Source organism: Vanessa cardui, chromosome 3 (genome assembly GCF_905220365.1).
Source record: "Vanessa cardui chromosome 3, ilVanCard2.1, whole genome shotgun sequence".
NCBI classification, from domain to species: domain Eukaryota; kingdom Metazoa; phylum Arthropoda; class Insecta; order Lepidoptera; family Nymphalidae; genus Vanessa; species Vanessa cardui.
Window position 1 is genome coordinate 11,548,831 of NC_061125.1, and position 17,146 is coordinate 11,565,976.

The following is a 17,146-nucleotide window of genomic DNA, read 5'->3' on the forward strand; positions in this document are numbered from 1 at the left end:
TATGAGCAAGGAATAGAAGGGAATTTCATTTTGTTATATTTTGTAATTTCAGTCGACAGATAAATAGGTAATAGGTAATATACTAATAAACGTTACTACAATAAATTTGATATCTGAGCAAAAAGTTGGACTTTCAGCTATCCTTTTTTTTCGTCTGCATATAGGCTTTTCTTTTCGATGCCCTGTTTCTCTGTTTCATTTTAAAAAAATGTAACTGCTTTAGTATTTGTTATATTTATCTAATTTGAATATAGTGGTAACCATTTTAATATAAAACAGCAATATTTAGTTGTGTTCCGCTTTGAGAGGTGAGTCATATAGGGTCAAGGGGCATAGCGTGTTAGCTCTCAAGGAGGCATTGATATGTGATATTCAATGGTCACTGTTTCTTACAGCGCCAATGACAATGAGCGGTAATACTTACCATCAAGTAACATTTCAGGAACATAGGAGGATGTTATACGACTATCCAGTATATAAAAAAACCTAAATGTAACTTCATATTACAGTAAATTCTTCTTCTCAAAGTCTTCGATCAGCTTACTTATTACACTAAAAAATAATTACTCATTTTATACTGTGTAAATAAAATAAATACATTATTGATACATATCTTAATGTATCAATAATGCTTAAAGTAGCTAGCATCATTTCATAAAATGTTTCAGATATCGAGCAACAAAAATGGTTTTTAATGGGAAAGTATCAAAATTGTTACGTATACTTTGGTACTTCTACTCGAATGAAGTATGCAAAGCTGTTCATCCAATACAATATCATCGCCTAAATGATATTCGACAATTGAGTGCATTCGGAGGACAGTTAAGAGGATCGTTTGCAAACCATTAAAGAGAACACGCAAATAAAATGGCACATTATACTGTTCCAGTACAAATTAAATCCAAATTAGTGATAATTGCAGCCAGTCGCAATACCATTAATGAAGTTTTGGTTGTACGTAACACGTTGAATGTGAAATTTATTTTTCATTCCATTATACATATTAATATAGTTTAAATGCTATTGAATTTTAAAATTATAATGTCGAGCAGTGTACACCGGTTTTCATTTGTAAGCCCAGTGGTCCCGGGTTCGATTCCCGACCGAGTCGATGTAGAAAATGTTCATTAGTACTCTATGTTGTCTTAGGTTTGAATGCCTAAAGAACTGTTAGATACCAAAATTTTAGCTGCTTTTTGACATTTTACATTGAGATCAGAGTAATGTTCGTGATGAACTTTATCTGGTCGTGACGGATTGTTTATGTATGTATTTGAGAACTAAACTAACTAAACTAAACTAAAAAAAACATCTCCTGCGCAATTGGTAGATATACCAGCGCCATATTGTTGTTGAACGTAATTATGTACAATCATGCAAGATTATTGATTTGAAGTATTCATTATATATACATATAATAAAAATCAAGTGTCTGTGTGTAATATTATTAATATTAAAATAATAAAGTATAAATATCAAAACATATTTTTTCGCAATTTTTGTTTGGCTGTCTGTCTGCCTGTTTGTTCTGGCTACTGGAAAATTAACGGCTATTATTTTTACATAAATGTGTAGTACTTGTGTCGCAATGGCGATTTAATTGTCCCAATCAAAGGAGTGTGAATTATAAAAAAATATATAATGATTATTCATTTATTGACACAGATAAAAATAAAGTTGTTTTTATATTATAGTTAAAAAATCACTGTTATCTTTACAAATAACACAGATATTGCTGGATATAATACTCAATTATTGTCAATTACCCAACTTCGTTAATTAAAAGGCGACAATGTTGAAATTTATCTTGAAAGTACGAAAATCCGAGCCGGGGCCAAGTGAGATAAAACTGTTATTTCTTAAATCACCAATTACGAGGAGGTTTCATTTCCTGATTACGAGATAACGTTTTCTATTTTAATATTCTTCAAGTTTAAATTTTACAGTGTGTTATTCCCGTTGTTGGGTCATCTGCTAATGCGAAGCAAATTGTGCCTCGTAAATTTCTGTAAGCCTGGGCATGGTGGTCGACATTGATGTTATTATTGAAAACGATAAATGGTATGAACTGTATCGCTTCTACAGCCGGCGTTGAAACGAGCTCAGCTGGACCTTCTAAGGCGCTTCCAGTCGTTGACATGCAATAGTCTACTTCAATAACACTCAGACCAACAGACTGAGCACAGTATAGACTCTTCTGTCGAAGAGCAGGGAATGGCGGCGAAAATTCACACTGCATATATTTAATTTGAGCGTCCGTATTTCCAGCAAGTAAGCTAAGAGCGCATCTCTGGACACGATTGGCCCAACAATCGTCTTCACCGAATTGGCAAATGAGATTACCTTCAGCGTCTCTTCTAGTTCTTCCCCATGGCACGAATTCGATCTGCAAATACTCCTTGTATAATTCGTATGTTTCAATTAGTTGGGTTGTTATAAATCTGGCAGCGTCAGAGCATGCTGCGGTGCTTCCAATTCTCATGTGAATAGTACCGTTTACAGTTTGTAGTGCTGCCTCAGCCGATGAGGCATATAAAAACAGAAATGCAAATGCTATATACATTATTTTGGCCGCGTTTGACATGTCACCGAGGGATGTAGGCCACACAATGTCCGCCTACTGTGTGAGCGTTTGATTTTATTTTTATCTATCCAAGTATATACGATAATGTTGAGGATTAAGACTTTTGTAACGAAGATAATTTTTGGACTTGGCGTTTTTAATATTGATAAATAATCAATTAGAAAGATTAGATTCGTAGATTCTTGATTATCATAGCAAGTGTAATCATATCCATATTGAATAAAGATTTTTGAGTTTGATTTTTGACTAGTCGATAAGATTAATATTTTTATCAAAAAATCATAATCATAATAAATGTTCGGATTTATTTATGATTTTATCTTATATTTTTTTATTAAAAGTTTGTGTACAATTTCTATCAACATATTTTTAATCCAAAGTAATATAGTTTGTCACCTAGATACAATCCATTATTCTACTATAAATAATCGATACTAGACATTAAAAATATATTACACTGTGAGTGGGTCTGTAAGGTGAGTCAGCTGGTGAAAATAGAAACAAAAGAAATACACAGGATTGTCATTATATACTAACCAATACATAAGTTGCTTATTAAAAAACAAGTCAATACTTTCAGACAGTTAAGGCAAACATTAAAAGGTATTTTCAAAATCAAAATAAACTTTATTCAAGTGGGCTTTTACAAGCACTATTGAATCGTCATTTAATAATTAAATGAAGCTACCACCGGTTCGGAAAGTAGATTCTACCGAGACGAACCGGCAAGAAATTCAGTAGTTACTCTTTTTCAACATTTAAAAAATACAATCATATTAGTTAAATACAATTATATATGTACGTAATGTATCCTGCCTGGAAGTCAACAGGTATTTAAATTCTATACAAGTAAATTTACAGAATCTTAATACAATACACGTTCGTCTTGGCTATGAATTTTTATTTTATTGCAATCCTACGTTATATAGGAGTCCAACACCGTAAAAGAGTAGCAATACACTCAGGGAGAGATGTAACGAACGAGCTCTGCTGCGGAAGTAGGCTGAATAATTGAAGACTATGGTCTCCCTGTCGGTTCGTCTAGCCGCTCGATCGATACTACCCAAATGTTCTATACAAAGGCTTGGACGGGTCTTGGAATTTTAATCCTTTGCCTAAATTCTTTGTACCTATTATATCATTACACTAACTATTTGTTATTTTTTGTACAAATATTTCAACTATTTTTTGATTTACTTCAATCTACATTTCATAAACAAGTCGTTTTTATTTATTGTTTTAATATTTTTTTTTATTAAAATAAAAAAAAAGTTACATAAATGTAAAAAAGTTTCCCTTTATAAAATACTAGGTACAGTCGACTTTTACAGACAGCAATCAGATAAACACTTGAAGGCTGAAGTATTCGTTCCAAATGAAATTTCAACTTAGTGTTAAAGATTTTTATCATTTTCAAAGTTGGCTAACACAGAGTTTCTGTATAATTTAAAAAATAACATATACCTATTATTCTACTTAATAGTTGAAATAGTGATTTGGCGGCCAGCGATGTTAGAAAAGCTCATTTTCAAACTACAATTATTGCGAAAATTTTAAGTATTAATAAAAAATAATTTCCCAACTATAAACGAGCGAAGTTTAATAGTAAACAGCAAATAAGTTTGAAATATAACTTGGATCAATGGCCATCTAATCTATAATAGTGTAGTAATAGTTTCCAATAAGCAATATCTTCCGTACGAGTGGATTTTTGGGCAGGCTAATTTATTTACATGTTTTTCTCGGCGCCAGAATAATGGGTATACATTTTTTTCGTAGTACGTGAACACGTGGCAGTTTGAGTGTTGCGAAGAATAACAGGAACACTTTTATAGGAATACATAACACGGAATTCAGTCAGACGTTTTTTATTCAATCTGAACTGACTTTCGTTCTTATTCAGAAATAGAATGCCAAAAATATTTGATCTAACGCGACTCCAGTTTGCATGGAAATGTATACGTTGCGTTATATGTAGACGGGAACAAAAACGAAGGATAGCCAATCATTTTTTTTAAATGTAACATGAATGTGTTTTTGCTCTCAATCTTTATACAGGCGTTTTATAATATCAATACTTTCGTTCGTAGAAAGATGATGTTTATATAAGAGAAAAATCCTATCATATGACGTCATAACAACTAATTAGATACATAATAATATAATGTAGTGCTTGGGATGATATTATGTAATATGCATTTTAATGAGCCATATATAACGTTGATATCACTTTGAATGTAACTCACATCTATTGTTAATTTTAAGTATTTAATTATAAGTTGATGTAGTAACTTGTTCAATAAATAATAGGTACATAAGTTAATTGAATGAGTGTTAAAGATCGGCTATGAGCACCATTTAATGCAAACGTTTTTGAATTAAACAAAATATTACAAAATAAATTGTTTTTTTACTTATACAAAAAGGGATGGTTAACATATTATTATGTAGAGTTTAAAGTTAGTACGTCATCAAATATTTTAGTCTTGGACATAAATATTAGATTAAATAAAAGTATTGATTTTTTTCAAATAACACAAAAATATATATTTTATTTTGATACTTGTAAAAAACATAATGTTAACTTTTCTCACTCTGTCTAAGGAGGTAAAGTTATATATTGGTTCTGAAAATTATATTTAAAGTTTGTTACGCCATCCCATAAAAATCTACGATAACAGGAAGCCATTCTTAAGGTGTACTTTTCAGAGCATATGAATATTTATTTCATAACCTATTTCTACACCTGCGTTTAAGTATTATGCAATTTTTCTCTTAAGTTTTGAAGAAAACCTAGTGTATTCTTTCAAATATTCATAAGCAGTTGAAGTTTCTTTGAAGTAGTTTTAAACTTCTAATATTATGAGCTCATTTATTTTATGCTATGAAACGAAGACTTCTTAATATCTTACACTAACATTTGAATAACTTATACTTTACACGGCTTAGTTATGCGAAACGAAAATGGTGCAACGCGCAATATATTCATTTTTTATTTGTTTAATAATGATAACATTTTAATTACAGCTACAATAAAAATCCTAATACATTCCTTCCTAATACATGAATATTGGTGCAAATTAACCTATAATACTAATCTGTTTGTCATGACTTGTATTAATATATTAATTGACTGAAGTGACTCTAACACATTCATAAGTATTAAATATTTGACGTATACTTAATGAAATTTTAAAATATATGCTTAATAATATTTAATTGACTATTACTAATAGAAAAAGCGAAATTACTAAACAAATACTTTCATTGGTAAAGAACCACCCATGCGATAACACTTAACACATTCAAAATACATTTTAACAAAAGTTAAACACGATCAAAATAATTGAAGATTCATCCGAAAAGTGGGCCAAGCGTTATATCGTCTGATTTTCCCTCAATTTTCCGTACCAGTAGCGCTCTTAGAGGCGCGGCACAGCTATTGCCAATAAACAATATCTTCCAAACGAATGGACACAAAACGAGAATCTGCTAATTAGGACATGGGAAGCGATCACGGTGCCTTTGATGGGTAAATGAAAAGGTGACAACGACTAGTTACAGCGTAGAGTTCTTGTCATGTCATAAGGAATTTTTATATCGTTTTCACATAAATTTAAAAACTAAACGTGCTTTAAAATATTTTCTTATAAAAATATTAGCAGCTTTTTTCAGCGCTTACAGCAGAATTATTTTCAATTTAAAATTAGCAATAAGCGCTTTAAAAATTTAATTTCATTCATAGTCTAATGGCTCTTAGTCGTGTCAATGTAAGAATATATTACGAACAAAGATGTTTGATAGACGTCTGTACCGCGGCCGTCAATTTCCATAAAATGCTCCGTATGCGCATGTTTATGTTTTAATAATGCAATTTTTCGCCTCATCGTCCTTTACCCCGCGAAATGTTTATGTCTTAGCGAACTGAATATTATACTGGGGTACGCGCGGAATTATCTATGAAAAGAAATGTGAATTCGACGCACGAGTTACCCGAAACGTGGCTTACGACCCATCCGGCATATATCATTATTTTATATATTAAAAACTCCTGTCACAATTGTGAGGCGATGTAGATATATAGGATTCAATTTGTATCACATACATACATTAACAGCATGTAAAATTCCCACAACTGGGCTATGGCCTTCTCATTTTTTGAGGAGAAGGTTTGAAGCATATTCCACCACGCTGCTTCAATGCGGGTTGTTGGAATATGCTCACATGTGGCAGAATTTCATTGAAATTTTGACACACACAGGTTTTCTCACGTAGCAGATGTAAATTTTGTGGTGCGTGCCTAGGTTTGAACCCGCAATCTTCGCTTAAGATGCACGCCTTTTAACCACTGGGTAATTGTATTTGTATCGAATATGAACAAATTTTGAATGAATATTGTTTTATTAAATCAGTAAAATTGACCTGTGCTATTTATATAATGTTACTGATCATTCAGTAATATCTTGAAATTTGAACAGTTAATCTTCGAATTCTATAAATACATAAGATTTTGTGATACATTCCAATGTAGTGGAATCTTAACGTTTAATTAAATTGTTAAATGACAATTCAAAATTGTTCGCACCGGTGGGAGGGATTCGTGTTTGGCCGTGGGTGGGTAAACTGTACAATAAAGTCGTCATTGTACCACCAAACAACCTTGTATTGCCGTGTTTTGTTTTGACGAATGAGTGAGCCAGCATAATTAAAAATAACACCGAATATATTGTTTTAGGAATTTGTATTTTTCCTTTGTTTTCAACGATGTAAAAAAAAAAGTAATTTTGTAGGAGGTACCTGTTAATATGTGGAAAAGATTTTCTTATTCTTTACTTTTTATTATTGTTATAGTTATTAGGAAAAAAAATGATACCACCAGGTGGCTAGTTTTAAGAGTCATTTAAAATAAATGAGAGATAACATAATATGCTGGCCCATATATTTTTTGAATCGCGTACCTATTTTTACACGAACCGGTTAAAAGAAATTCATTTTTTTGCTTATTGCTTTTAGATGTTTATTTTTTTAATTAATGATAGAGTGATAAATTATTAGTATAACTATCAGATTTAAGGAAAGACACAATATTGTAATCCAAGCTATCTCGTACATATAAATTTAAACTTTAAATCATACTCACTCACGTAATGAAATTTTAAGTTATATCGTCCATATAATAGTGAAGTGAAAAATATCGGACAGCGGTCCTGGGTCACGGGATCGATTTCAATAAGCGATAACTTCTGCATGGGCGAGCCGCCATCCTTCAGCCGTTTGCGGATGCCACTGATCAAAGCGGAGAGGATACGCTGATCTGTACTACGTGCGGAATTGAATAGTATGACCCACATCGGATGGTTTTACGGGTTTGACGATGTTCGAGTTTGTGCCACATCACTATTTTAATAATGTGTTGAGTTCTAGAGACGAAAACGGTTTTAATTTAGATTGATTTTATTAAAAGAGTGTGTGTATATATTTATAAACGATTTGAATGTATTTTTCATCAGATATGTCCAAACTATTTCTTTTATTCGATTTATGCATAAAATTAGCGATTAATTACGTTTTAATTAAATCGAGTATATTTGTAGTCTATGATGTAAAAAAAAAATAATTTAAGACTTGGTGTAGATGGACTATAATTATTAGCCTTTGACAAATCGACTTTAATCGATCAACTGTTAACTCGAGATCATTACAACAGTCATAACAGCATTTTAATGAAAAACAAAAATGAATCGAGAAAAGTTTGATCAATTTCTTGTTTATTTAAAGTTTTTCGTTTGATTTTATGTGTATTAACAAAACTGTAATCACACCGGGACAATCTATAAAGATGTCAGATGGATAGTTAACAGTGTGAGCCAAAAATTGTTGGAAAAGCTGAGCGAGGTGAAGCGAGTATGATAATGATGCGAGATTTGTTCTCTACCGCTATCTTGGGGCTTGGAGCATATCTTTAGTAGGTTGGGAAAATAGCGTATCATATATGTGAAAAACTATGTGCTTCACATTATTTTTCATACAGGTATAGCTACATTTAATTCAATCTTTCTCGACCAACTCAAGATTACTAGCAAACTATTCACTATGTGTTATCAACGAGTTCTTTGTTACTTTGGTTATGTGTCTTAGACATAATCATACAATCTGGATAAACAGTTAATAGTGGGTAAGACAGAGAGAAAAAATCACGATGGCAAATACAAAACATAAAGGAACTTAACACTCCGTTAGGCCTAAGAAATGGTGAAGACAAACTGATTTGAAGATGCTAGTTGACCTATCAGTGCTGGCATTCCAGGACACGCACGAGATGACGAAGCAGCCTTATGATCATTACGATGATACGGCTGCTTCGTGGTAAATATATTCTATCCAACTTTGTCACTGTAAGATTATAACGTAAATACGCCATCGGCCTAGGGAACTAAGATGTTAGGAGTATGTCCTTGGGTGTGCTTATACTCACTCACCTTTCAAGCCTAAATACAACAATATCAATTACTCTGCTTGGCGGTAGAAAATAATAAGAGGAGTGGAGGATACCCGGGCAACCCAGCACAAAGCCATACCATAAAAATAGATTTTAAATATTTTATTTAATTCTCTTGTACTCCGTTAAGGAAAATATTTTGCAACATAGTTGCAAGTTCAGTGTTATGAAAATATTTATTGTCTCTGTACAATTTGGAACTTCGCCACGTTCTTGTTGCGGTTCGACCAAGATGCTACATAATTTATAAATTTTAAATGATACCTTTTAAAAATATTTGAACATTTATTCATATATAAAAACAAAAAACCTTCTACGTTATATTTATTACTGCCTTAATAATATCTATGCTTATGTATATATGTTTAGTATTTTTTTGGCATTTGAGTGTGAATTTCAGAGACTCAAATTAACATTCCAAATTCAAATCACAACACCAAGTCAATATCCTTGCATTTTACTCCAATGATGTATCATTGTCTACATTCAATATTATTAACATTAAGTGCTTAAATATGTACAAAAATGAATTGAAAATAGTTACCGTATAAATCTTGACCGCGGGGTGGCAAGAATGCTAGCAGCATTTCCCCGTTGAATTATTTTATTCATTTTATTAATATATCATACGATGTAATACTTGGTAATTAAAACTGTTTTTCGTATTTTAACTTTTAACATGTTCTTTTAGAACCATAAGACTGCAGGCGTTAAAAAAGAGGAAAAGGTGAATTAATAAATCGGAATGAAATCACATGAAATTACCAGAATATATTATACTATAGATATGATATGATATGTAATATCAGATAATATTGTGATCAGATGACACAAACAGCAATAAAATTCGTTTGAAAAATTTTCATCTGAAAGGAGCGGACATGTATCTTATTCACTTAAAGCTGAAAGGACAGGACGGGGTGTTACGAGAAATACATATTTTACACTTTTGACAGATATGTCTACCCCCTAAGATTTATTACTTACAGAATATGAAGTAGCGTCTTTGTATGTCGAGAGATTTTTCGTTGTTTCGTATCAAGGTAATGTTATGTTGTTGGCACACGATTTTTTTCTTATAAATCAAAATAATATATTATCTATTACAAACATACGTTTTGTTGGTATCAGGCAAAATTTTAATGGACTTTAGGCAAGTAGACTCTTACATGCATTTTTGGGTCTTGTAAATGACAAGTTAATTATTTATTGAATGTCAGGTAAATTTTAACTCTAAAAATAAATTAGAGTAATTATATCTATCAACTAAATTGTTCTTTTTTGCATATACTAATTACATAAGCTTCTTTTCAGTTAGTCTTAAATCAGTTTTTAGTACTTAAACATTTATTATTGATTGCTTTAATGTGTAGAATCATACCCCCATGTACGATGTGTAGAAACTTTTCTCGAAATGTGTTAGGCACAGTTTAAATTTGAGGTAAAGTTTTACTGATCTTTTCCCTTTGAATATGAAATAAATAGTAATTATTATTATATTAATTTAATCGTATACCCAATATATTCCAAGCCTAATATCGTTTAGATGAATATTATTTAAATTTGAATATATATTTTATAATCCTAATAAAAAAAAAACAATTTCCTCAAATTTTCTTATACACAAAAATATTAAAGTTATTTTAATATAAAATTTATGAAAGATACCGGATCTTGAGATTCTGAATCCAGCTTTTAAAGACTACGAAGTTTATTTTCTCTGAAATAGACAGTACTTTATACGGAGAGGCAACGTGTAGGCAAATATACAAGTTATTTTCATAAAGTTTTCTTGCTTTATCCAAAATATAATACTTGAAAATTTTAAAGATTTTTTATTTTTATTCTAACATTTTGAAAATTAAATAGTCATTTATGTTTAAAAATGAATCGGGCTGTAATAATACATTATGTGTTACGAGTAAAATTTTATGTGTTGATCCAACTGAGTAGGAATTATAGAAACAAGTGAAAGTTCAGGTGCGACATCTATTTCCTTACTCTCATAATCTGATGGAATGGCGATTCAACGTGCGACTTTAAGTGCTTTCCGAGATGAATGCATATTCCCAACTTCTAAACATCACGTTGCTACTTACATTTGTTGGCAGAGAACGTCATAATTTTTCTTTAGTTTTGAAGTGAGATTTAAAAACATAAATCCTATCTCCGGTTCTGTAAGATAGGCAAACTAATTAAAGAAACAATATAGTACACCAACAAGATCAAGTAATAATTTCTTGCTTAAGAAATATATTTTAATATTAATGATACCATATAATGGTAAAATTAATATTAAATTTATATAAAAATAAATAAATAAAATCTAAAAGTAAATCTAACCTCTAATAATTTTAAATAAATTAAATTTATATAAAATTATTACAGGTGAAGAGAACTAGATTATTATCCATGAATAAAATACACGGAAAAATCTTATGACGACTATCATTAATGCACCATTAAAACTTAATGGAATATCTGAATCGAAGTTACTAAATTCAATGTATCATATTAATTTCCTCAGAATAGATAATAATGAATTGCTACTGAAATTCAAAAAGTGCGACAGATGCTCTATTATTTAGTTCCGCTAGATTATAATGATGATAAAAAATATTTCCCTGCAATGAATACCAAATTTAATTATCTGAAACAGTTTATCAAAAACGGGAACAAAAGTGCTGATTCTCGAAAGAAGAAGAAGCATTATTCTTAAAGTTAAGGGGGTATCGCCGATGTCACAGATATTAAGTTCTGAGAGTATTGGGCGAGCCTACTATTCATAAATCGAGGTATACCCGGCGACTACGTAAACATTAAGGACCTTAATGCCTTCACAATAGGGAATATATTGCAAGGTATAGAATCAAGTGGATTTGAAAATATCGTACTTTCCAACTTTATTGCGGACTACGATAAAGGACAAAAGTGGAGTAGCGAAAGAAATAGCATAGATTTCGAGGAATTTTATTACTCTTGTATGATTGGATATTTTTTTAAGATCAATTTGTCACGATATCGCTATCTCTTGATTTGAAGTAAAAAAATAAATATTGAATCCTGTTCAGTACTACGGTACATTTTTATATTTTCTCTAATAAAAAATGAAAGTGTATAAGTTCGATTGATATGTCATATTCATTTATATGAAAGTCATTTCTTATTAATAGAAAACGGCAGATAGCGTGTGTATATGTTATCCGATCCTTTGAATAAAGATAGTCAACCACTGAAAATATTTGTACTAATACTTGATTATTGAGTATTGCAATATATCCATGTAAAATATTTCTAGCTGATGAATTAAGAGAATTTTTTACCTTTTGTTAATAAATTAATTTAAATATGGCAAGAAACAAACAGACGTTATTTCTCATAAGGAAAAAAATCAGATGACATAGAATATCGATATTTTTAATTTCATAGATCTACCTACACTTCTATAGATACTGGTCTTAGAAGTATATTACTCGGTAACACCAATTCTCTTATATAACAATATTATTATATTTCCAATACGGGTTCACTCTTGGAATGTAAGAAAAGTTTTCCGAAGCCACGTTAGTAATTTAAGAGGCCATACCAAGTTTTGTAGCGAAATTTAATTTTTACTCCACTGCTAGCGATGGCTTCTTCAGAGTTTTCGCTATTTTAACTTTTTTTACAGATTCCTAGTACAGTTTTTTAATTTCTTTTATTTATAGCAAGTTTGTTGCAGTAACATTTTCTGATTTCCGTATTTTTTTTATTAACGAAATTATCTGTATTTATACTTGGTGGAGGGACTGGGTAGGTATCCCTAGAGCCCTTCCTTTGGTTAGGCTCACTCAAAGTGTAACTATGTATAGGTACAAAAAACATAACATCATGTGTCTGTCTACTTTCCTATAATAGTAACAGCCTGTAAATTTCTGCTGGACTAAGGAGAATTTTAGGAGCATCCACCACTCAGCTCCAATGTGGCAGAATTCAGTAGCAATGAGACCAATTAGATCCTCAAAATGTTTTATAAAAACAAATTAAGCAATTTAAAAAATCAGTAGTGCTTTACTCTACCTATATAAAATTGTTACAGTTATCACTTTGGTAAATTAATGTTTAAGTAATCGTAATCATTATAATCTCAATTGCGTATTATTAACTCATTTTATTTTAAAAATAAGGTAGTTTTATTTTTGTCTATAATTTTCGGCTCCATATCAAAATATGGCAACCAGGGTGCCATTTCAATTCATTAATATTCTTAGATAGATGAAAGTGTAACAATTCTAATTTTACAAATAAATAACTGTATATCTTCAAAGTTAAATGTCGTAATTGGTAGGTAAAAGTTGTAAATATAACATGATCATTATTAGATACATATTTTTGTAATACTGACGTTAAATTTTATAAAAGGCGTATTAGCTTAATGGATAATTCAATTTTCATAAAAAGGCCCGTAACATTTTCTACTTATTATAAATAAAAAATATATACAATTACTAGATAATGTTTCTTAGTGCTTAAAATTTAGAAACTTTCCAAAGATAATCCCTTGACAATTTTGGTGTCATAATCACTTTGTTGTCACGGCAAAATTAGCATGACTTTTCTTCAACAATTTTTCATACATTGTTCTTACGTTAGGTACAAAAAGTATAAAGTAGTTACTACAGAGTAATAGGTAAATTATTTAGCCTATTATACAGCTTAATGGCAGACATAAGGCTTATTAAAATATATCCCAATATTTACCAAAACGAAGACTTTTAATAAGCGACATGAAGAACATTTCTATGTTTACCGTTATTAAAGTAATGATTTTACTTTATAATATTACAAGGTCCTCTTGCAATTTCATTATATTATGTAACGTGTATGTACCATATTAAGAACATAGATAAGCTTAATGTATTATGCTTATAAATAACGTAGTTTTGCATAAAAATATAACTTACATTGGAACGGCTATATTAAGCTAAAATTACCAGCCGATGTGAAAACATATTTTATTCATGCACATAAAATATTTACTTCCCCGTTGTAGGTAGCAAATTACAACGCTTTTAAAATAATGAAAAACGGTATGAACCGTTATTCTGAAAATATTATAGCCAATGAGATGGATTACATCTTAAATTTATGTGCATAAATCGTGCACCCTTGTCATGAGTGACCTTTATGAATAACTGTTGTTTGCGGATTTGCTATACGTAAAAATTCATTCTAAATAATATATGTTGATGTATCTTTATTCTATTCATATACTTCGGCTAATACGTACGAAAGCTCTTACATAACATAATGGGATGCAAGGGGAGTTAACAACAAATTTAGATTCCCTATCGTCAACATCACCTGGTCGTGGTGCTTCTTCTAATCAACGAACAAGGCAATAATAAAAGCTGAAATCTGAATTTGCTAATCTTGATAGTAACACCTACACCTAACACCCGGCCAGGCGTGGCGACTAGTGCCAATACCGTCTCATGAGCAACGACACAAATGCACTACCCCCAATTCTCGGAAATATCACAAGTTCTGGTCATGGTACCGGCTATGGTAAAGGCGCGATGGAGTAACTGAGAAATCCCAACCAGAAGCAGGTTACCAAAGATGGCAACTTTTTCTGGCCCTAAATCTTTCAATGGCTGGGCGAATATTTGAAAGAATTGCAAGTAGAGTTCATTCGCATTAACTGGTATATAATTGATCTATCGGAAATCGTAAGATAGGACGAGGTCACGATGACACTAGATGCCTGTCAATTACTCTTGCTACACGTCATTTGTCCCAATTATTCGGTGTTGTCTCCAGAAGTCACTTAGATGCAATGATTTACATTGTGTTGGAGAGGATTGTCTTAAAGAATGTGAATAATGCTTTGAAAGATTTTCAAGAATATGTCAACAAATTGAGTAAAAGAGCAATAGAGGTAACCTCTTAGATCAGTCTTTGAACGAGATAGGAACTGCCTCTTAATATTGAAGATTCTCTAGCATTAAAATGGGCTCAATGTTTCTTCTAAAGCCAGATACCTCTTGTTGTCGCCTGAAAAACTCACTCACTTCTTAACTAAACAAGGCACAATCGCCACCTCAAAATTAGACAATAACAACAACAACAGCCTGTAAATTCCCACTGCTGGGCTAAAGGCCTCCTCTCCCTTTGAGGAGAAGGTTTGGAACATATTCCACCACGCTGTTCCAATGCGGGTTGGTAGAATACACATGTGGCAGAATTTCTATGAAGTTTGTCACATGCAGGTTTCCTCACGATGTTTTCCTTCACCGCTGAGTACGAGATGAATTATAAAGACAAATTACGCACACGAATCAGCGGTGCTTGCCTGGGTTTGAACCCGCAATTATCGGTTAAGATGCATGCGTTCTAACCACTGGGCCATCTCGACTCCAAATCAGCTACCTCGAGGGAAGCCAGTTGTTGTCAAGCTGGTCTGAATTGATAAATCATTCAGATGAAACTCGAAAGAGTTTAGTTTAAACTATGACAGATTCTGAAAACGGTCCAAAATTAGAGATGCCCCTTAATTACTTACCCTGAGCTATCTTGTGACCACAGAACAGCCTTTAAGTAAGCGATGAAAACGACTATTCGTATTGGTGAACAGTACAGTATTACTGAGCACACCACAACCTGTTAGATACACTGGTATGGTAATTTCAACTCACCGACGGAAGGTAAGAGTTAGTTTGTCCAAAGGCAGCGATAACGTTGATGAGCTTCGGTTAGACAGTGTTGTCCAAAGTGTTAGCTGAAAAGCAAACTTGGAAATTATTACTCAAGAAAAATATGTATGTATTTTTATATTTCCATTGACGTTATTTTATTAGTCTGGTTACAATTACACTATTGTAATTGTAAAAAGTATTTACATAAAATATATATGTGTAGTTGTTTACATATTGAAGATTATTATTAAAAACACTACAAGGTAAGCCAATTTCATTATATTCCAGGTTCATTTTGAATGTTCTCAAGATTAGAATATTATTCGATTATTGTGAAAGGGTTCAGACGTATACGAATAGTTCGAATTGAAATGGGGTCGATCCCTTTATCTGTTAAAGTATGTACTATTGGCAAAGTCCGAAATACGTTATACTCGAATAACTAATGTTTGGAAGTAGTCTTCATGTATTGATTACATCTTTTTCTTATAATATAGTTAAGTGAACCTGATGACAAGTGGTCCATACTGAGCATAGACATTAGCGCCATAATATTTTTCAACCATTTCTTATATAGCCAATGCGCTACTAACCTCGGGATTTAAGATATTATGTCTCTTGTAATTTAAAATACTCTGACTAATTCACACGTCGACCCACAGTACAACATTGTGTAAAAAATAATGATTGATTTTTTGTTATTGTTTTAAAAGTCATTAGTTATTTTATTGGTTAAGAATGTTAATGAGAAAATTACTTTGCTTTTATTATTTGGTTTCCCGTCTAAGTCAAAGCGGCTCCATTGCTATAATACGTGAATCTTAATTGAAGGTTGTTAATTATCAGTGTCTTAATTATCTTTTAAAGTATCTATATAATCAACTATATAACTACACAAAAAAAACGCCTAAAACTGCTATGATTTTCGTAAAATATTTACTTTGGAAGCAAACGAACAAGGTTAAGTAGCTAAGTATTGGCTATGTCAAAAGTGTTAGCCACTTTTTGATACTATATTTATAAGATACAGTATCAAAAATCAATCATAAGGTAACACTGGTTTTATAAAATTACCCTTGAAACTAGACACGGCACTGACGATTATTTATATTAATAGTAACCACCCACATGGGTCGGCTCAAATCCGTACTAAAATAAGAATTAATATTTTAAAGCTATTTTTTTTTAATTTAAAAAAAAAGGTATATTTACAGCTGTAGTTGACCAACCAACTTAGGTTAAGTAATAGTAGTAATAGTACAATTTTTTTTTATTCATGCCATAAAAAAGAGTTAAGATGGCCCAGTGGTTAGAACGCGTGCATCTTAACCGATGATTACGGGTTCAAACTTAGGCAAGCACCACTATATGTATGTGCTTAATTTG

General features: G+C 31.5%; 1 protein-coding gene across 1 annotated transcript; it reads right to left on the reverse strand.

Moving 5' to 3' along the window:
- Positions 1-1,639: 1,639 nt before the first annotated feature.
- On the reverse strand, positions 1,640-2,641 carry LOC124543642. Its single transcript, XM_047121902.1, has one exon. The coding sequence runs from the start codon at positions 2,582-2,584 to the stop codon at positions 1,934-1,936; it is 651 nt and encodes a 216-aa protein (XP_046977858.1). The 5' UTR covers positions 2,585-2,641; the 3' UTR covers positions 1,640-1,933.
- Between the last annotated feature and the right edge of the window lie 14,505 nt (positions 2,642-17,146).